Below are 23,259 nucleotides of genomic sequence, written 5' to 3' on the forward strand. Positions count from 1 at the left end.
GTTGATACAGCAGCTGAATCAAATACAGAAACTGTCTTTCAGCAGGAAAACAGATCTAGGGATGGCCTTTTTTAGCTCACTATAGAATGATCAGGTAGCTGAAATCCACTGCAGTTCTGGTTTTTGTTCACATTGGCTTCTCTTATCCAGCCTCACAGAGCTCCAACCTTCTGACTACGATACGGAAATTTATTAATTTTGACAGCAAAAATCAGTTACAAGGAATGGTAAAACTCTTGGTATGTTAGACCTTCATCAAGCAAAAAAATTCAGTGCTTGTTTAATCTTAAGCACCTCATTAACTCCATGAATTCACCAAGGGAAAGGAAGTATAACATAAATGGCTTCTGATCCTTTCCATTAAGAAATGAAAAGCTGAACTAGAAGTGAACATTTTCCCAGAGCAAAGCCATCTCTATGAATCCAGCTTGATGTTAAAGCACCTTCAACATCTCTCACATACACAACTTGCCAGTCCCAAAATCAGTCTCTATCCATTCCCATGGAAGCCACAGAACAAGTCCTGAAGAAGTGCCCTTGCATCATGCTCTGGTGCATGGTCTGGGAAACAAGAAACAGTTTTCCCACAGAAAACTGATTTCCTGGGAATTAGCCTGAGAAGAGGTCTCCAAGATCTCCACTCAGAAGGATGCTTTGGTACACTTCTTCTTTCTAATCAGATCAAAATATCAATTTCCTTATTCCCCAAACAATAACAATTTCCCAACTATTTGAATCTCTTTTTTTTTTTTTTTTTGTCACTTCTGACTTAGACTGCAAAGACATTTTACACCCCTGTTCACCTAAAGCATATTGCCTGTGCCAGAGAATTATAACATAGTTCAGTAAAAATTATTTGTTTATATGGAATGGAAGAAGGATGTAAGCCTGCCAATTTAACAAGATAACCCAGAGATATCTTATCTTTAAAGGAAATTTCAGGAATAAAATATTTTCCAGCTGATTTAATAGAAGATTAAAAAGTTAACAGTGTTGTATATTAACAGGTCACTGCTGGAGATCTGTCCTCAAATAAGGAGCACAAGACAGCTAACAGTGGCTTGGACATTAAGTGGCACACACACAAAACATCCCCTTTGCCATTTCACACATGATCTCCAGCACTTCGGTGGATAGTTCAAGAAATGGTCATATGAGACAAGAGAGGAAGTATTTCCACCAGATGGTTCACAAATCTGGCCAGTTTGTTCTTCTGGATGCATAACACTAGTTGCAAGATCAGATAATAAAACCACCAAGCTAGGAAAGGTGGAAGAACCTAACAACAGTCATATCTAGAGGTGACATCACATAAATCGTGCCCTGGGCCTTCACCCAGTTCCCACATCCACTCTCCAATCCTCAAATGGAGAAACGAATGCCCAACATCTCTGCTGTCATCCATCCTCCCAGGAAAGGCTGGTCCTACACAGAGCAGCATGGCAAAAGCAGGAGGCTCAGAGTGAAAAACAAAAGCTCTCCCCCAGCCACACAGCTCAGACTGGCACACACGTTTGATACATGGCACACAGAAAAAGAAATGTGACAGACTCTGGGCTTTTCTTTTTTTAATTGTTTCTACTTTTTGTCCTGGAAGCTACAGGGAGAGGAAACTTTTGGCAGGGGAAATAGCGGGACATTTGTCAAAGCCCTGAAACTAGCACTTCTCATTATGGAACCATGACAAAGGATCTACCCCAGTAGTGATTTAGATTAATCACTTTTAATTAAGAGACAATAAACAAACTCCAGTCAAAATGAGCATTTCTGCCAGCTTCCTGTGTTGCCATTTATAATTGCCATAAGGAATAGCAAAGGAGCACTAGAGAGTTGTCAAATGTAATTTATAAGGGTTTAAGATCTAATCATTTTCTATAATATTAAATTAAATGGCAGCCTTTATTTAAAAGGAAATTACATTTGGTGTTTCTACATTCCAGATTATTTACATATACATGCATGTATAAAATATTCCTTTCAGTTGCTTTTTTCTCTAGTTTAAGTGGAGAGGGAAAGGGCAGGCAGGACTGGCTACTGCCAATTGAAAACATACCTGAGGTAAGTTCATTTATGCTACATACCTTTTCCTGACCTTCAAAATCCAGTGAACAATGAATGGCAAGCACCAGATCAAACAGGACAGGCTGAAAATCAGACTAAACTTCAGATAATTCCTTAAGAATGGATGCAGAGGAAGACAGCTGTCTGGGACCTGGTGCATCTCTTTTAAAGCAGGAGCGTTGGGGACAGTGAGGACACATACAGGAACTCCAGCGGGGCAGAACACCAGACACCAGTGAGGCAGCACACAGAAGAAGATGATATGGAGAGACCATCTTGCTGTGGGATTGCATTTTATGGAAATGGTTTGCTCTAGCTCACCCCTGGAAAATGTATGGTTTATCTCAAGTCTGTACCCTCCCTGCAGTATCCTGTATCTGTAACCTCATTGGCTGGAGAATGTTACCGCGCCCCTTTGAACCTCTGTGATAAGAATGCTAAGGCAGAAGGCTCTGCCCCTCTTGCCCCTCTCCCCCTGGAGGCCTCCTGATGCTCCCTTTCCCTCTCCTCCCTTTCCCCCCCTTCCCTTCCCCTCTCCCTCAGTGAATAAACCCTCATCTCATCAGCACCCCACCGGCGTCTGGAGTCTCTTTGCCTGCCAGCACGGGAACACCACGACCCCATAAGACCCCGGGGGTCTCCGGGGGGCACTCCCCGGGGACCCCCCCCATAAATTTAAACAACAACATCTTGCAAGAACATTAACTACAAGATATGGGCTGAGATCTTCAGTACATGAGCAGGAAACATATCCAGCTCTGAACACTTCAAGGGGATTTACCCCAAGGAATAAACAGCATAAGCTGCAGGCAGGGAGAACAAGGAGAGGAGATGTCATACCTGTGCCTGCCATCATGTATTTGGTATACAAACCACAGCAGTAGTTAAGAGTCACTCAGATTTGTTGGGGAGTGTGTAGAACCCTTAAAGGAGCTCAGATGCAGAAGCAGGGAGGAAGAAAAGTGACACCATATTACAGCACAAACCCACTAAAAGTCATCCCCTCTGATGGGTCTAAAATAAAAAAGACGGTAGGATTTGTAAGTGAGAACCTGAGTTCCTGCTAGCCAGATCAAAATTCCAGGTGTGTCACTGGGTTAATGCAGACACCTTCCATGGTATTGCTTTCACATGGGTTATGTGCAGGTGGGGGAGTTGAGATGGTGGCACATTCCTCTTTTTCTGTGCCGGGGTGGCCAGGCACACAGACAGCTGTGATGTGGAATACTGAAATGTACAGTAATGAGTGCACAATAACTGTACACCTCTCAGGCACAGGCACAATGCTACAACATGCCCAGACACCCATGGAGATACAGGCAGCCTGAGCACAGAGATCACAACAGAGATGTGTTCTGTACACAGCTGAATTAGTTAATAAACCACCACTGAACCAAAAAAAACCCACAAAACAAAACCAAAATAACATACCACATAAATGGTTTTTTTATTAATACTAGCTTTCATTGAAACCTTTTATTTTTCTCAACGAACATAAATTTTCACTGTAAATTACCAAAGTGCATCTCCCTAAATCAGCGCAGAGCAGTTTTATAGGTGCAATAATCTGTAGCAATAGTACCACTGAGCTACATTAGCAAAGGAGCACCAGAGAGTTGTCAAATGAATAAAGAAGACAGGTTCAAATAAAAGTCTTTTGTTCTGATACATATAGACAGCCTTAAACCATTGTGTCCTGCCTCCTGATTCTCCTCTTCACTTTAATGCAGTTTTCATGAACAGTTCTTCTCAGAGGTCCCAGTCACATTCACCTATGTAAAGGTCTATTCTAAAAAGTCATAAACAAAAGAGTTTAAAAAAATAAACAAAACCAACATAACACCTAGAAACCATGCAAGCCTCCACAGTTCCAAAAGAAACCTAGTTCCTTAGCAAAGTATTAGAATTTACTCTGTAGCACTGCATTTTCTTCTCCTACAACTGAATAGGCAGTTCTGCCACAAACTCTGCTGCAAAGACAGAAAGTTGAGGTTTCATGTTTACAAGTGCATGGCAATTTCCATATTGAATGTGCTCAGCTTAAGAGTGAAAAGGCTTTTTTGGGGGTTTTTTGGCCTCCTTCCACTAGGCTCTCAACTCAGAAGCGCTCTAGATCCTTCCTAAAGCCTGGCCCTATCTACATCATCAATGACAAATCAGATTTTAAAAAAGAAAAATTATTTCTTTTGCTTTTCCAATTTGATTTAAAACATTTGATGGGTTATATGGTTCCATGTCTCCTTCCCACAGTGTTTCATAGTAGCTTTGAGTTTAAAAAGCCAAAAAGCTTCAATCCTTTATGCTGAAATGTCAATGCAAGTGGAGTATTTTTGCTTTGTTTGGATTTTTGATGTCCTTTCCTCCTTTCAAAACTGAAAAATCAAAATCCAGTGACATTTAAAGGCTTAAAGATACAAAAGTTGTTTTCTTCCCTCAAAACATCAGTCCATCACAAGTTAAATATGAACAGTTTGGAACTCTCTTATGGGAAAAGAAATTTTCTTCATTGAAGCGTTTTGGATTACATGTTTAACCATCAGAAACTTCTCATTGGCAAATACTTTGTTATTCCTTCCCTTCCCATTCTTTCTGTCTCCAGCATCATTACTGCAATTACTTGCCCTGCAAGCTAAAGGATGTTCTGAGAGGTCTGAACACAACCCAAATCTCTTAGAACACAGCTACACAGTGTATCTGAAGCCCTTCTCTGCCATTCCCATTGAGAACAGGTGCAACTCATTGCAAAGAAAATCTCATCCTTTTTTCCCTTCCTTTGTCACTACCCACCATTTCAACTAAAAAAACTTCAATTAAAGCAGCCCAATTCCCTCTGAGACTAAAACGTGCTGGTACCATAGGTAACTCTCTACTTACCAGCAAAAGTAACACTCATCTAAATCAGATAAGCTAAAGGTGTCTTTGAATGATTTGCACTAGTTTAGAAAGAGGGTTTCTAGAAAGCACACCTTAACTTTAACAAACTTCCATAGATGTTCAGAGGTGGATAAATACCTGCTCACTGCCCTGTTGATATGTTGACTTCTGCAATAATCAGAGGGAAATGAAAGCAACCCTTGTTTTCTAGTCACCAAGCACATCAGACAGGAAAAAATGGGACATGTCACTGGTAAAAATCTGCTCTAGAGAGAAATCCTGCGTATTTACACACAAGCAAAGGAATTCTCTCCATTATTTAGGAAACATCTGCCCCCTGGGAAGCCAAACAAGATATCGATGAAGAGGGCAACAGCTTTTATATAATTACTTACTTTATGTCCTAAAAGGAAAATGCTCATTGCAAACCCTTGTGTCACAGAGTAGCCCAGATTTCAGACTCCTTCTTTCTTCACATGGCTCAAAAACTTGCTTAATGTTAAGGCTAACCTGTGGGCATCAGTCAAGCAGTAAAGGGGCACTGAGCTTTCACGAGAGATAAATTGTCTGGACCTACCCCATTTCAACTTCTTGTAACTTCACTTCTTACTGCCCAAAATTTAACATTAATGGCAGATTTAATTAATGAATATAGCACCAGATCACCAACTCTCAGAACCATAGTGCTGTAATCTTAAAGGATGAAATGCACTGCACTCACTTTTTAAGGGTTTATGAAGCATGTGTTATAAAAGTACCTCAACCATAAGGCTTTTATACCTTGGCACTCACTTCAATACAATCCCATAAAACCCAAGCAATCTTTAAGTGTTAAAGGTGACTTTCACTACTGTATTTATTATTGGATAATGAAAAATGACTCAGACACACATAGAAACTCAGCAATGAAATAAGAGTTTCCTGACACTTTTGCTTTGGGTCTGCATTATATGTACCGTGACCAAAGAACCGAATAGCTCTCTCAAGACATTTTAGACACTTCACGCCAACCTCCCTCCAGAACTTCCTTCCCATCAGGAATTCTTTGTAATTACAAAACAACCTCCAGTCTGCAGAATCACATCGCTTACCACTGAAGTTTTCAGACATCAACAGCTGTTTCTGTAGGCATTCAACCCTCCTGAAGGACCTGTTCCACAGAATCCTCCTGTTGTGCCAGAGACTGACAGCTCTCTAGACCACCAAAGTGGTTTGAGAAGACAGCAAAACCTTGGGAAACCCATGCATGGGCTCCCCATCTTTGCAGCACTGAGACAGAATGATCAGAGTGCCTAATGCTGTTCAGGTGACATGCACGTTCATCATCAACACAGAACGTTTTGCCCTTTGTAGAGGGTACATAAGAGAACCATAAGAGAACCAAAATAAGAGAACCATTACTACAAAAAAAGTAATAAGCCATAAAATGAAAAAATTTCTTTAACATTTTTTAACAGCAGGGTTTTTGAGATGAAAGTGGGCATTGGTAGAGTGCATCAAATGAGTACCAGCACTACCTTGCCTTCTCTGAAGAGATGCACACCAGCCTACCACACTTGTTTACAGGTAATAACCCTGGTTAATCTTTTGTTGTCTTCTATTGTCTCTCATATCCAATTATACCCAGACTAAAATTACAATTAACTGTTCAGTTTTGTACAAAATTGCAAGAGGCTTTTGGCACTTCAGCCATACCTGCCATACCAAACAAAACACTTCAGAGAATTCCAAGCTCACACATTCCCTTCCCTACGGAGAGGGCACTCCATTTTAATCAGCACCTCCAGCATCTGTGCAAGAGCACAGATGCACCATGCAAGAAGCCCTGAGGATCAGGAGCAAATTGAGGTTTAATTGCATATAAAGGAAGAGCTCTTCAACAAAACCACTCTGCCATCCTCACTGGCAGGCGGGAAATGAAAATATAACATGGCTGTAAGACTTTGACCAAACTCAGAGCTGGGAAAAGAACACAGACACTCTAAGGCTGCCATCTGAACCTGCCCACAATGCCAAACCCCAGGCTGGATCCAATTTGCATGCACAGGAGTGGACTAAGCCATCATAACAGACCCAACAAAGCAGAACACCTTATCTTTGTTTTGCTGCTGAGTAGGTCAGAACAACATGTCTCCTCTTTCTCTTGTCTTCTTGGCACTGGACACATGTACTTTTCACTTTTAATTACAAGGCATAGCAAGCATCTGCTTGTTAAATTTCAGGTGCCAGTGGGGATGGAAGCCATCCAAAAAGCATGTGTTTGACCTGGCAAAGAGGGACTGACTGGCAACAGCCACATGCTTGGTTGCAAAACCTTTTCATTGTCACAGCAAGGCAGCCTTTATCCAAGGTTACTCCAACCCATTATATTCTCTGACAGCTGCACATTCTCCAGCTCCCCACAGATCATCGGAGCAAAGTCCTCTGCCACAGTATTCCCACCTGCCTGGGGCCACTTCAGTGCTGCCCAGCTAATCTGCCAAAGGCTTTTCTGTGTCACAGCACGTTCATGCAGAGTTCTGCTGCACAAACTGCCAAATGGGTTACAAGCACCACCACTGGGTTTGTACCTCCAGTTTGACCAGCACTTCTATGAGTGGGCCTGGACCAGAAGCAGAAGAAACCTCCACTGGTGATCTGAGACACCAACCAATGCTTCCACACAAATACAAACCCTCTGATCTGTATTATTATATTTCTCTCGTGTCTGGTATTTCTGCACAGCATCGTTCTGCATGATGCCTTTTTCCTGTTCTTGACTCTACACAGGAAAGCCCCAGTTTTTACGACATCTGACACATTGTTTTGTGGTCACCAGCTTTTTTCTAGTGACAGGGAACAGCTCTAATCCCAAACTGTGTTCACAGAAAGAGAAAAGCAGCATTCACGGTTATAATTATATGTTATTTGAGTAAATGCATGGTTGTGCTGTTCTCCATAGAACTACAAAGTAATTTTCACCATTATGGTAACTTCCCTTGTAAGCAGAAATAGTTACAGAAAATAATGTTATCAGTAAGGAGAGGCTGTGTGCACCACAGCTGCTGGAACTGAGAACACCATTTATATAAAAACACTCCTCTGATTATAGTCTCACCTGGGAGAACACTTTACATGTGGGTATAAGTTTACTCACAGTAGTTGCTCCATTACAGAAAACAAAAAGATGTGCATGGATAGTTACTCATGGGGGTAAACTTTTGCAGCCTGTATTCAGCAGTCTATTTCATTTGAGGACACTAGAGTGTTTCATGACTCTATAGAAGAATAAAAATCGTGTTATGTATCTCCCTTGAGGCCATTAAATCTGAATACAATTTTAAATGCATCATTGCTTCTCCTTTGCTTACCCACTTTATTTTTCTGCTTTTTTAGTCAGATTGCAGAGTGAACATAGACAAGAGTCAGCTTTATCACTGTTCACATCCAGATGCTTATAATCTATCTCAATTTACTTACCTGGCATCTATTACTCATGTCCCTCACTGTCCCTAATGTACTTCTCTTCCTAACATCCCCCCACTGGAGGAAGCTAAGATGACAGGAGAAGGTCTATCCAATTTCTGGATGCAAGGCTGAGGACCCAAAAAATTAAAGGCTAAAGTTATAAAATGTGATGGCATTGCAGTGCTCTGCGTGGTAGCACTCAGCTCTAAGCTGTCCACTGAGGTTGCAAGCTCTGCCTGCTAACCTGGGTGCCAAAGATTCAGATGCCAGATATGGGAATGCTCCAGACCTAGGCAGAGGATTCCCAACTAGCACCTCACTGGCTCTGACATTTTCCATTACATTTAATAATTAGCTCCCAATGAAAAAGTCCTTACAGGTTTATAGCTCTAGTCTTGTCTGCAATTACACTGAGCAGGTGAGTGGGCGCCCCAGTGACTGAACCACAGCTGCCACATCCTGTTCCAACAGGGTCTCTGACTCTTCACAGCCCGGGGAAAATATTGTACTTTCCTTTCTGTGTCTCTTCATGCTCATATGTGAGCTCTGGCCACAGTAGTGTTCTGAAGAACAGGTGTAAGAGGAGACAGAATTGGAAGAGGTGATGAGAGTTTTACCTCTGACAGAACCCTAACATTTTGGTTTTAGAATCAATTGGCAAACATCAGAAAATTGCCAAGCTTATTCCATCTTTCCACTCACTTCCAGGTCCTGAGCACTGCATTCCTTGCATTCCATTGCCTCTCCATCTCTGAGCACAGCTGCTTCAGGAGTTTTGCTGCTTTCTTGCAGGCATTTTTAAGGATCAGGCTGGTCTGCCATGGGAAGGTTCCAAGGGACGCAAAAGATGTCAGATGAGATTTTTTTTATCAACAACAGAGAATTAAAATATTAGAAGGCTCACTGTCAAAGGCAGAACCAATCTTTCCTCAGAGACAGAAGGACTGGTCTAAGAGATTAAGATTTATAAGAAAACTACAGCCTGAGTTTTCCCTAACTGCATCTGTGTACCACTTGGAAAACCCCTGTCATTACTTTTGGAGTCCAGCAGCATCTGTCTGTATACCATGAAAAAAAGGTATCTTAGAACCGAGAGGGTGAAGGGCAATGAACCAGTGCAAAAAGAAGCCTCCAGCACTCCACGACATAGTGAAATAACTCTCTAAGATCTAGCCCAGCCAAGCTCCATGCTGAAGAAAACTAATTCTAACACTGCCAGACAAGTGTTTCCAGGTTTCCCAGTGCTGCTTGGGATGAAATATTTTACCTAGAATTGATAACACCAGAGCTGACATTACCGTTACACTGTGAGGGGCAGATGTGTGCATGCACCACAAACTGCCCTGCAGACTCTGCTGATCCAGGCTAAGAAAATGAGAATTCACTCAGTAATGCTGAGCTTCTCCATTCTTCACTTTGTAAAATAATGAAATAAAAAGGTATTTTGCCACTTATTATTGGGTTTGGAGTTGGCAGGGGGTGGCAGGAGGATTTTCCTCAAACTGAAATAAACAAATTTTGGTGAATCAGCCCTTATCACTAAAGATCAAGGTCAGATCATTATATGGTCTTCAAAAGGACCCACCTGCCCCTTTTCCAAGAGCTGCTCTCCACCCATTCTTTTACTTTTCTCTCCTTTTTAATAACAGGATATACTGATTCACTATTATTGATTGATTATCCTGCTGCCTGTGAAGCACCATGCCCCTCCTCATTAATTCAAAACTACCTCATTTTTCATACTTCATAAATTAATATATTATTGGAGCTGCAGCAGTAAATGATATGGCCATGTTTCAGAGTGTGGTGAGGAGGATGGAGAAAGGAAAAAAGTCTCATAAAATTGCCCTATATCAGGACCTGCAGCTGTGTTCACCCTGCTGACAGGCCATGTGTTTAACACAGGCAGCCCTGCACAAGGTGATGCCTCCTGACAGATCCTCTCCTCCCTCTGACCAAGGCAAGGCACTCTGAAAACTCACACAGCTGCACTCTGCCCACTTCATAAAAGCAATGCTCACACTAGGTGACAAAACTGCAGCTTTATTTCAGTTGATACCGTAACTCCTGATCTGTCCTTTAACATTCTCTGTCTAAATTGGAGCAAACTACCTCTGTTTTTCTGACAGCCAGCTCTGGGAACTCTGTATCTGAATATAGATGGGACCTCTTCAGTTTTACCCCATTTCCTGTCTTAAGGACCTTGTAGCATCCCTAAGTCTCAGTAGGGCCCTGACAGGAGCAATACAGGGGGAATCAAGCACAGAGTGCAACAGGAGAGAGGGACTGAATTTTAGCCCTATATCCTGCCAAGCTTATCACTCTTATCTGGTAATTGTCCTTTTGCTGCAAAAATTCTTTGCAATTTGGAATACAGAGGTGCAAAAAAGCAAAATACAGATGTACAAAGGTACACAGAGACAACCTTAACTCAAGTTTTGTAATATATTAACTTCTTCACAAACATTGAAAGTATGGCTTTCATTGTAAATGGCGGTTTCTATTTATACCTATTTTCTAACCCTCTTCCCTTCAGTCCCATTAAATAAAGCCATATGGGAGTATTTTGTTAATTATCTCAATTGCATTTATTTTTAGAAAGAGCTGATGAGCAATTTGTGTGATTCAGTGGGTCTGGTGGGTTTTTTTGCTGTTTGTTTTCAAATGTATCTGCTTCTTCAGAGAACTAACTAAAAAACCACCAGGAATCCCCAGTTTTCACATTCACTAATTCCAAGGGACAGCCTTCCCTGGAGGGCAACCATCACGTTGCTCCTGTTTAAGAAAGGGGAAAACATCCACTGGGGGTCTCACATAAGTTTGGATCCCAATTCTGTGTTGTCAGTTCTGGAAAATGGTCATCTCCCAGACCACATATGGTGCACAACCTCTGTTTTTCTCTATGGTTTATGTGAAGCCTGAAATGGTGAAGTTAAAACCTGCAAGCAAGCAGACTGAGTTTGTTCTTTCTCTAGGGACAGGATCCTACAGGTCAGGTCAGGTTCCAGTGGCATGTCAGGCCCCTCAGTCCCTGACTCTCACAGGAGCATCTTGACTAGAAATGTTCACAAGGAGGCACAATCCCCAAATATATTAGTAACAATAATTTTTTTAAAAAAGAGAAAAGCACACACACAAAGACACAACAGAAAAAACAACAACAAAAGCACCAACTTGGACATACAGAAAAAGATTTAAAAGAATGTACACCCTTATATCTTAGTCTTTTCCATTCATTGATCTTGAACCATGTTCAAAACACTAATAAACCAAGTCATCCAGCATCAGGAAACTATATCTCTTACATAGGAAAGGTCAGAGAAACCTACTCTGAAAATGCGACTTTGCTGAATTCAAAATAAAAACCAGAAAACCCTTCGAACAAGATATTCTTGAAGTCCTCTCCTTGAAGTATAACTAAACATCTGTAACTCAGTATTTCTTTCACACAATTGCAGGTCACAGTTCTGCAAACATTTACAAAAATGATCTCTTTTCTCAGGTGCCAGATTCAAGCTGAATTAATTAGACACACAGAGAGAATCCCACATACAACAGCACACAACACTGTGCCTTGTAGATAAAATGTCGTGTTATACATCCTCTCACTCTTCCATAGATGTTGTGGGTGACCTTGAGGAAATCATCTTTGCAACACCAGTAAGTGAAGAAAAATATTACTTCTTCATTCACATTTTACTCCTCCATTTAAATTTTCAGTTCTGGAGACAGAGTGTGACTGTCCCTGAAGTGTATTTACGAGATGGAGACACTGAGATGTTCCCAATCACATTTGTACAATCCACTGGTTAACCAGAGTAGGCAAACCTGAGCTCAGCTAAGCCAGGCACTGTGTTTCACAGCTTTCCTATCTGCCCCCATCTTCTCTGGACTACGTGGCATGGATTTTGGAGCTCTGAGAAACACAGGAACATCATACACAGCTCAGTGGATTCAGAGAAGGAGTGCACACAGAGACTTTTGCAGCAGCATTTGCAGGTCAGGTAACTTAGTCTCTGTTAATGGCAGCTGCAAAACCAAGAGCTGTTTAGTGACTGTACTCCATTAGGCTGAAGGGAAAGATTAGGGATAAAAGACAGTAGAAACAGCTTGTTCTATCACTCCTGCCCTGTGGCTCTAACTCAGCCCCATTGCCTTTGAGTTACAAACACGTTCTCGAGATCACATCAACAAGTACCAGTTTGCAGCACAGACCCTTGATCACAGTGTCAGCACAATGAGGAAAAAGGGTCCAAGGAAACCTTCTATCTTCCTAAAGCCATTTGGGCTTTACAGCAGAGCTCAGTTCCTCACCAATAGCAGGGGATGCAGTCTTAGGAAAAAGCAGCAGATGATTAATGAGAGCTGTGGCTAAGCACGGCAGCTCAGTTCAGGTTGGGCTAGCAAGTACCAGGTATGTGCTGGAATCTCTGCCTCATCAACCTGACACACGTTTGATGAGCAAGGAGAAAACAAAATGCTATACAATTCCCCTTGGGAGCATGTGAACCAAGAAATGAAGGCAAAACCAAAGTAAGTTGGAATCATGATTCTGTCCTGAGGTTCCAATCACAGCTGAGGAATTCCCTTTGGAGATACAGAAGGCCAGGACAGGTTTTGCCCTCAGTTACTCTCCAAGTGGGCAAGAAGAAATAAAGGGGAGATCAAAGTTACTTGTGCTCCTTTAGAGACCTGCAGTTTCTCTAAAGGGAGGTGTCACTCCCAAAATTCTAGCTAGTTACCAGTCAGGAGGATGCATTCCTCTGCAATTACAGGATTGCAGACAATTTCTTCCTTCATTAACATGAACAGCAGCACAGCATTGCTCTCTGCCAGCTCATAAACAGTTGCTGCACTTCAGCCCTAAGAAACTGTACAGACACAAACAAATCTAATTAGATTTCTCTTTCAGAAAATTCTTATTCTCTCAATATCTCTAAACATTTCTCCTTCTGATGGGCCAAGTTCAGAGGCATAATGAGGTATGAGAGGTGCAGCATGACTTTGGCTTTTACAGTTTCAGTGATTTTTACTGCCCCTCCATTTTGATTCTGTGACAACTAAGAAACTAGTCTGAAAAAAACATTTTCTCAAGGCTATAACTGAGCACCATAACTTCATTTCTGCTTTATTCTGTTTGGAACTACTGTTCAAATAGCTTAGCTGGCAGGTCTACCTTTAAATAAAACCTGAACTGTTTCAGTTCTGGTATAAGGGAAAATGGGGGGAGTCCTCATTTCATCCACTGCACCTGGGTGATATTTCTGTTCAGACAGTTGGCATAAAAGGCTACAGACCTTTTAATTCTTCAACTCATCACCTGCAACAATGATTGTAATAGCCCAGGGGAAAAGCTAAAAACAACTGCAGCCAACTGAATTACAAAGCAAATTCATGAAGGAAGGTATTCCTAAGATATCAGAACTGTCACCTCAGATCTTAAATGCAATCAGGGCCTCCAGTTTATCCACACCTTATCTGAGCAATATTCTATACAGGAAAGTGGAGTTGATTTGCCAGAGTTGTTATTCTCTTCCTTTTTCCTCTCTTTCTTTTAAATTCTTTTTAACTCCATCGTCTCCACCTCCACAGTATTCCCAAGGGTAGAGATAAAAGTTTCATAGTGAGAACTGGGTTTTCAACTAACCAACATCTTCACCAAGAATAAGCACTCTACAGAATATTTCAGGAAAAAGTAATACCTAAAACCTATGGTTCAACAATTCCTTGAGATTCAAAGTGGCACCTCTATGCCTGAAAAGAGCAATGCTTCAGATACACGGGACTCCAATTCTCATCTTCTTTCTGCACCCTTTTGGAAGGGGCTTTACATCCCTCTGTGAGGCATTGATTGTAAAATGAACCCTGTTACTGACAACCAAGAAGAAAGCGAATGTTCTCACAATAGGGGATCTTACCCAGCAGACCAACTCACGCTAGAAAATATGGAATCACAGCACTTTGGCTCCAAGCAGTGACATTTAGAAGTGCAGCCAGTTAAGCAAAGAATCACAAGCTTAATTTTTGGTGGAAATTATTCAATTTTCTAACAGAATTTTTTCTGCAACCATAAAGAAAAAAGAGAATCGGGATAAAAAGAAACTGGAAATTTAAAAAGTCAAGAGAAATGTTCCTTTTAAAATAGAAGAGATTTTTCCCTTAGTGTTTTGGAAGAAATAAACACTTTTAATTCCCAGACTGCTGTGAAAATCTGCCTCTAGTAAAATGTAACTAACGCCCAAAATACAGCTTTAAATTAAAGGTCAGCAGGGAACCGAGATCTCTGCCCAGCAGAGAGTAAGCAGCTTTTTTCATACGCCCAAAGACAGACAACAGGCTACAGGGTAGAAAAGCCAAAGATAAGCATTTTGCTAATTTCAGCTTTTCAGAGCACTCAAACATCTGCTGTTAAATCCTATTCATCTGTAAGGAAGGGGTGCTGCTACAGAAATATGAAAATTTCTCCATTCTGAAGTTTGCCACAAGTTACCTGCTTGTTGCAACCTATTTGGCCACTGGGCAAAGCAGATGCTTCACATGTGGTCTTTCTCTCAGACCATCAACTGGGTGAGTAGATGCACTAAAGGGGAAGAAGTGGAGCCCTGGAAGACACTCTGCCTACTAGAGCATCTTCACAGGTTTGGAAGTGCCAACACTGCAGGCACTTGGCTTCTCACCAGAGCCCAAATCAGGAACTCTCAAGAAAGCCAGTCCACAGGACTTCAGAGCTGTCTGACTGCTAAGGGCAGAGATCACCTGGAATTTCACTGCAGTAAGGAGAGCTCAGTGCAGATTTTCCTGATCCAGACAGAGGCACCTATTGTGCAAGTGAGAGGAGAAACAGCCCAGCCACCTGCAGGAGAGCAGATCCACGTCTGGCAGCTTCAACTCCCAGCAGCAGAGGCTTTCCATTGCAGAGCGCTGTGAAACCCTGAACTTGTTAGTTCTGAGGGGAAGGGAATTAGCAGTATGACAGCTCCACGGGAAGATGAAGCAGCGCTGGCTCACGGCAGGCAGTGTTTTGACTACAATGCAGCCAGAGTCTGCAGATTCACAGTGGGCTGCAGAACGCCTGGCAGCTCCCTTATGTCAGCACCCAAGGGGATCTCAGATCACCAAGCTGGCCCTGACCACTAAGAATGATACCTCTCAGGTATCATAGCTGGGAAAAAGAATTCCCAGCAGCTTCCTTTGGTATGTGCATGTTGTAATATTGATTTAATCATAGCTGCAAATGTCAAATTGCACAAGGGCAAAGTGCATTTTCCCAATACCTTCTGTGGTTTCCAGGAAATGGGCATGTCCCATCTCAGCTCCATCAGCAGGTTGGGTAGCACCTGGGAGCAGGCAGGAGCTCTGGGACTCAGATCTGCACCACAGCAAAGCCACCTCAGCTCAGTCTTTGCTCACTCTGTGCATGAGGAGGGTGGGGTGGATGTCACACAGCAGCAGCAACATGTAAAAGCCAGGAACAGCTACAGACTAAATCTGACTGCCAAGAAATAAAGCACAGGTGTCCAAAAAAAATTTAAATATTCCCACCAAAGTTTTTTCAAAAAAAGAAATCAGAAACAAAAGGCTTTTCTTTTAAAAGAAGAAAACAAAATGCCAGCTTTTAAATCCCCATGCCTCATAATTGAGCCCAGGGTTATGGCACAATTCAGGTAAATGATGTTTATATAACTGGCATTTGGCTGAACACATAATTCCTATTTAACAGCTGAAAAGAGGCATTTTGGGTCTTCAAAGAAATCTGACAGGTAATTCCCACTGTAGTTCTGCAGGGTAGCTGAGAAGTAATTATCCTTCTCACTAGTAAATCAATTAGGAATGAATGTATGGGAAGCTTTTCTCCTCCTCCAAGTAAGCGCTAATCCTCTGAGCACTAATGAGCAGACAGGGCCAGCAGCAGCGTGCAAACCCGTCGGAAATCCACAGGAGCTGCCAGGCATGCAGGCTCCCACCAGTGCCTGGCAGTGAGGGCCTCAGGAGGAAGCCCCTTGCCTGGAAAGGTCTGCATGGTTCATGTGTGCATGGAGTTACTGTGGGTACCTCCCTCTCCACTTACTGCCCCTGCAAGGGCCTCTCTTGCAGCTCATCCCTGCATCTTGTTCAGCAAGGCAGCACTCCTGCTGCTGGAGGTGAAACACAAGGGACCCGGCCTTGTTCTGCTGGGATCCATCTGATTCACCTGCTCCTTTGTGATTCAGTATTGGCAGCTGCCCTCAGGAGCTCAGCAAAATCATTCTGCTTGCTTCCCATGCCACAGGAATAACATTCACCCAGAGAGACTGGGAGAAGACCACAACCCTAGTGCATTTTTTGCAGTGCATAACCTCAAGAATCTGTAAGAGGAGTGGGTGGACAATAAACCCAAACCTGAATTTGACAAATTTCAGATGCTCTGGTCCAGTGACACCTTGTTCAGACATTTCTCAAGTGCTGCTTGGATGTCTGGAATTGCTTTGATGGTTAACAAAGCAGAGTGCAGACAGACCAGTGTTTATGCATGCACAGTAACAGTGCTCATATATTTAGCAGAGGTAGAAAGAATGAAAGCAAGTTGTTCCCACAGCAGCCAGCACTAAAGATGGTTTCCTATGAGTTTGCCTCACAGCTTAAATCTACATTTCATCCCTTTTTCAGAAGGGATAAGAAGGGCACTAATAGGTCCATAAATTGTTTCCTTAAAACAGACAACAAAAAAAGTCCCTAATTTCTAATCTCAAAGAAGTAAACACCAAGATAGGTCTATATGCCACTATATGATGAAATGTAGGTGGTTTTAATTAAAAAAAAAAAAAAAAAAAAAGAAGAAAAAAAAAAAAGAAAAAAAAAAAAGAAAAAAAGGAGACTGCTAATCTGTAAAGCTCAGTAGCCTGAGAAATTGCTAGAAGATAATAATATAGCCTCGTACTCTGATTTGTGAGGGAGTCTTTACACCAGTGACGTAGGATTTGTAACTGAGCATATTGCCTGTGCTTTTGGGTGGGCAGAGTTGCTTTGGAAACAGAATGAAGAAGAATTAACTCTTCAGTGCCCCCCATACTGGATATAGGATGGGTGTGAAGGCCAGGAAAACTCACTACAAAACATCTTAATCTTTTGCTCAGGAAAAAAAAAAGGTGGAAAAAAAGGTAAAAAAAGTCAAGGTAATTATCACAATAGTTCAGCTTCTGCATCAGGAAAAATATAAGCTGAACTCTGGCCACTGCATTCTTCCTCTTCCCTGTACATCCAAATACTCTGAGTAACCAGGGCTATGTCTGCCTTATGGTGGCATACACTGAAATAAATATCAGTCCCAAAACATCTGTACACTGACCAGTGATGGAAAGCACAACAGTCATAATAAGAACAGTACAAGTAGCAAGCTACAAGTTTGGAAAGCTTTTAATGGAGACAGGATATAGACAATTTGGAAGTGATCAAGCCAAATATGTTGCTCTGGGCCTCTGCACTGTCCAAACACAACTTCACTGTCAGCAATTAGCTTCGTGCTGCAGCCCTCCCACATTGATTTCTGTGGGTAGCTGAGAGCATCTGTATCCCACCACCTCCCCTGAATCAACACAGGCAATAATTTTAAACCAAAAAGGCACTGAGTTGCAGTTCCTGGGCTGTGCTTGTGTGAGCCAGCTGCAGCCCTAATTGCATCACGTGGGAAGAGTGAGCAGGGGGTTGGCAAGCTGTGACCTCATCTTCTCTCCCACACAACCAAATCAAATCGTAGGTCTTCCACCCACTCTCACAGGCATCTTCTGCTATCAGCCCCCTTACATGATGCAACCAAAGAAAATGTCATTTTCATCTTTACCTCCAAATGTGGGGAGAAAGAGTCGAATGCAGAAATAAATGCCTTTTACTCAGTATTTCTAATAATAAGGAGACACAAGGCAGGGAGATGTGTAATACCCAAAGCTGGTGTAAGCAAGAAACCCAGAAATATTTGTGTGAGTTCTTTAAAGCTGTAACAGTCAAATGCAAATAAAAGCAACCTTTTTACTTCTCTAGAAAGTTAAGCTCTACATTCCCATCACAAGTAGAGCAGGATCAGTTATATGGGATTCCATGGAATTGCACCAGTGCAACTTAGCAAATTCAGGCTCTTGTGAATTACCAACAGATTTCACTTTAGGATCATAATTCCTCTCAGAATGCTGTAATTTTGTTTCTATAGCTACCAGTGCAATGGCTGTCCCTTACCTTCCTCTTGTTAGTGGGACTGACATATAGGTAGCTCAGCACAGTCTTCAGGCCTACTTTGTCATTTAGCTTTTCATAGGTAGTGCCATAGTCTGTTGACCTGGAGAAAAGAGGAGACAAAAAGAGTTTATGTGGTTATTAGAGCTCAGGGGAAGGGAATGACGGTGTGAACAGATGCTCCAAGTTACAGTTTGCACATTGTTATGCTTAAAACACAAGATTTTATGTTTCATTCAGAGTGGCCAGCAGAAAAAAATAAGAAAACTTGAGTCCTTTGGGGAAGTGTCTGCATTCATTGGCTGTACACTGGGGAGTTGTGGTGCTCCCATACAGGTGGACTTTGGGGGCAGGCTCTGCCCTCATGTGCCAGAGCAGGATTACAAATGATACCTACACATAAGAGGACTCTGATGTCAGCAGCACCCTTAGTATGCATTCTCTTTTCAGACAAATCCAACATAAGAGTCCAAATTAAACCCAACAACAACAGATTTATTTAGATAGGTTGATTTTTGACTTGAAGACAGGGATCCAAATGTGGCTCAGAATTGTAACAGCTGAACTCACGTCTAGATAAAAATGTGCCTAAACTGGCATCTTGAGTCCTCAGTCACCCCCATCCTACTTTGTGCCAGGCAGTTAATTTTTCTGAGTTACAGAGACAGATTCAGGCCCTACACTAGCGAATCCCACCAGAGGAGCAGATGATCTGGGGGTGGCATTACCCATTCGTGACTGGGGAAAAGGGCTGCTTCGTCACAGAGGGTTTTCTGGAGTGTCCTCCTCCTCATTTGTGGGCATTGTTGACACCTCACTGGCCTGCTTGTTTCTCTACTGTTTTCATACTTCGTTTTCCTCACAAACAAGATTTTTCCTGCCAGAACAACCCAACAGCTACACTGTAAAGGATCCCACACCTGCAGAGTGCTCAGCATCAGCTGACTTGAGAAGGGAGGGGTGTCAGACCCTGTCTGAAAAGTCCCCCCACCCCACGCAAACAGTGGGGAGAGCCTGGCTGGCTCCCAAGCCAGCTCAGCTTCTGTCACAGGGACAGAGCAAACACAGCCCTGAGCACATGGACAAGGAAAGGTCCTCATAAACAGCTTACCTGGGCATATCTACAATTTTACTAGGATGGGAATCCACGGCCCCTGCCCTCCTCTCTAATCATACTTTTTACTGGACTGATGCTCAGAGAACACACAGCAATTTAGTGCCTTTCCCAGCACCAAGCTCCAGTAATTTGGTTTCCCAAGTTCAACAAGCCTTTAGAATTTGCAGCTTTATGGTTCTGCTTGAGACCAATCCTCTGCTCCTTTTCTGTCTGGCAGAGAAATGGCCCCAGCCACTTCTGGCATCACAATGAACAGTGTGACTCACGTGGCTGCAGAAACTGAGCAACACCAGAGCCTGCCCCCAGCTCTGCTGCTTTCCCTGCTGCTAGTGGAGTCCAGAACAACACCAAAAGGGCCAAGCCGCAAAAACAGCCAGATGATTTCAGACTTCCAAGCAGCAGGAGTCATGAAGTCAAAAGCTTGCTTTGTTACTGGTGTGTCTCCAACACATTTCCTTCAGTGCATCCTTCAAGGACAATTCCTAAATACTTTGTAAAGTCGTCCTTTCCTTCAGTGGGTTGAACCAGCCTTTCTCCTTTGACCAGTCAGTAGCCAGGGTGTTTCAAGTCTCAAACAACTTCCTTGTGTTTTGGTTAACTCTTTGATTCAAAAATAGGGCTTATACTAGCTCCACTTGCACTTACCACTCTTCTGTTCTAATGCATAGTAGTATCACCCACTGGACTTCACAGAGAAACCCCAAAGAATATGACAATAATGTACTGTATTTTCACAGAATTTCCCCACTCAAAGTATCTGAAGCTCCTGTCTCTCTAGGTATCAATACCAAACAAACAAACAAATAACAGCAGCCTTCCCTCTCCAGCCAATCTTGAAACTGAAGCAGCTTTATTAATGAAACTAATTAATTCCACTACATGAGGCCTCCTATAAATGCAAATTCAACGGGTCAGGAATCCTCAGGTAACAGTAAGCTCTAAGCACAGGATAACAGGCAGAGGGCAAGCAGAGCTACTTCCTTGATCTTCCCCTTCCAACAGCACTGCAGCAATGAACAAGCCACTTTTGTGACTACACATGTACCAGCCACCAGCCAGGGAAAGAGATCACTGGTTTCAATCAGCATTAAAGAGAATACAAATAACAGTTTAATATTCTGACAGACCTACTTTGGGTTTGTTCTCTGAGTAATTTTAAGATCTCCCAAAATGCTTTGCACTTCTAAAGATGCAGGCTGGGTGCCCTAATGACTTTTTCTCATTAAACCATTATCACTCATTGCATTTGCCCTTTCAAAGGATGGCTAGAAAGGAAGTAGGATCATTATTTCGTTAGTTTCTCTGAGGCTTGCTTTATTATCATGACAGTCACCACTGGCTTCACACAAATGTCTCAAAGGATATCACAATAATATACTGTATTTCCATAGCCCTTTTTCTAGCCAAATATCTAAAGCTTTTGTCTCGTGCTAATCCATTCAAAATCACAATGTCCCAAAAGCCATACTGGGAAATTCTGTCTCTATTCTAGAGATGAAGAAGCTGAAAGCTTGCATAGGTAATGGTTCATTTTTTCAAAAGCAGGCATCTACAATTAGCCATTTCAGCTTCTGCAATCATCTAGTGCAGGGCTCAACTCTACCACCAAATTGCCTAATTAGAAAACAAGCATTTAAAAAAAAAAAAAGTTCACTGCTAATTTTAGCTACCCAAGCCTGAACATTTAAAGAGATGTGACCCACAGGTGGAACAGAAAATTTTTGGCTAAGTTTTTAATCTTCACTTGAGCACCCTTCTCCTTTACTAATTACTTTTAATTCCAAATTAACAAGCCCATACATCCTTACAGTTGTTTTACACTACAAGCAGACTGGATACCAATTTCTCTCCCATTCCTCTGGTCACAATATGATCCCCTTCCAAGCACATTACAAAAGTAGTGGAGGGGAAGAAATGTTTTCGTTATAGCAAAATGACAAAAGACTCAGTGATATGAAAAGTGGTTTCCATAAGTCACACTCCAAATGCCTGCCTTAACTTTGTTTGAGCCTTTGCATATTTCTGATATTTGCATATTTCTTCTAACCATACACATGTGTGCACATTAAAAGTGTTTTCAACAATGTTTTCATAAAATGCACCTCAATACACTGCTGGTAGCACAGAAACTCCTGCAATACAGGACTAGGAATATTACTGTGGAACTGATGCCTAGAGAGGCTGACCAAGCAGGCATCAATTCTTCCCCTGCACCCAGCACTGGTGTGGCCACACCTCGAGTGCTGTGTTCAGCTCTGGACCTCTCATTCAAGAAAGTCTTGAGGTGCTGGAATGAGCCCAGAGAAGGGCAACAGACCTGGTGAAGGGTCTGGAGCACAAGCCCTGTGAGGAGTGGCTGAGGGAGCTGGGGTTATTCAGCTGGAGAAATGGAGACTCAGGGGTGACCTTATTCTCAACACTGCCTGAAAGGGGGGTGCAGGGACCTGGGGTCAGCCTCTTCTCCCAAGTGACAGGACAAGAAGACACAGCCTCAAGCTGTGTCATGGGAAGTTCCAGCTGGACATCAGGAGGAAATTCTTCACAGAAAGGCTGATTGTACATTGGAACAGACTGCCTAGGGGGATGGTGGAGCCAGCATTCCTGGAGGTGTTCTAAAAGAGACTGGACATGGCACTCAGTGTCATGATGTAGTTGGCAAGGTGGTGTTGGGTCATAGGTTGGACTCGATGATCTCAAAGGTCTGTCCCAGCCTAACTGAGTCTGTGATGTGGGATGGACTCTGGTGATCTGCAACAATCCTCTATAAACTCAGTCCATGTGTTTTGTCCCACGAGTCTGTAATAATATGGGTTTGGCCCTGTTTCTGATGATGACCTTGAAGGTCTAGGCTGCATCAGACTTTTGCTCCTCATGAAATTCTGCATATTCCATTTGGAAAAGCAAGGTTTATAATGGAGTGCTTTATTGGGATACTGTAAATTCTCTCATAATTATGTTCTGTTTTAAACAGCTGGGGGCAAAGAAACCCCATCTGCTTGATTCCATTGCTCTCCTGTGACAGGCCATGATGTGTTTAAACCATTTCTGCAACATCCCCTAGTCTGGCAGAGCAAGGTGCAAGGCACACACCCAGGCAAGGAAGCTTCTCTACACAAAACCTGGCTATAACTCAGTGCACCACAAGCTAAAAAAATCCACCTTGGTCCTCTGAGTCTGAGCTGCTCTGTGAATCCAACAAACTGGCCTGAGCCAGCAGACTTCATATTGTGGTTAGACTTGCCCAGTCACAGAGACCTGAAATAGAGGTGTGGAGAGACAGAAAGAATGCCATGTGAATAGCTTTTAGAGGAGTTCTCTGTGACACTTTCCATCTCAGGGCTCTGTCTCACAGAGAAAGCCAAGTCTGTTTGTTTGTTTGTTTGTTTGAAGTCTCAGCTATTCAGCTATGGAGTTAGGCTGTAAAACATGTATCAGTCTCTCAGGAGAAAAAGAGCTGCAAATGCTGGCACTGAATGACTGAGATGAAGAATTCAACCTCCTCCACCAACCCTCCTGTTGGAGGATTTCTCCTCTGTGCTGTGGCTCTCTCTCTCTCT

The 23,259-nt window shown here is 42.5% G+C and overlaps 1 protein-coding gene across 1 annotated transcript in view; it reads right to left on the reverse strand.

Annotated features, from left to right (window-relative positions):
* The window catches only part of SORCS3 (sortilin related VPS10 domain containing receptor 3), a 266,550-nt gene that overhangs the window by 122,420 nt on the left and 120,871 nt on the right, over positions 1-23,259 (reverse strand). The window contains exon 3 of the mRNA XM_063406430.1: positions 18,589-18,688. Coding sequence (XP_063262500.1) covers positions 18,589-18,688 — 100 coding nt within the window. The remainder of the gene's footprint in view (positions 1-18,588; positions 18,689-23,259) is intronic.

The sequence above is a fragment of the Prinia subflava genome, chromosome 9 (assembly GCF_021018805.1).
Source record: "Prinia subflava isolate CZ2003 ecotype Zambia chromosome 9, Cam_Psub_1.2, whole genome shotgun sequence".
Taxonomy (NCBI): domain Eukaryota; kingdom Metazoa; phylum Chordata; class Aves; order Passeriformes; family Cisticolidae; genus Prinia; species Prinia subflava.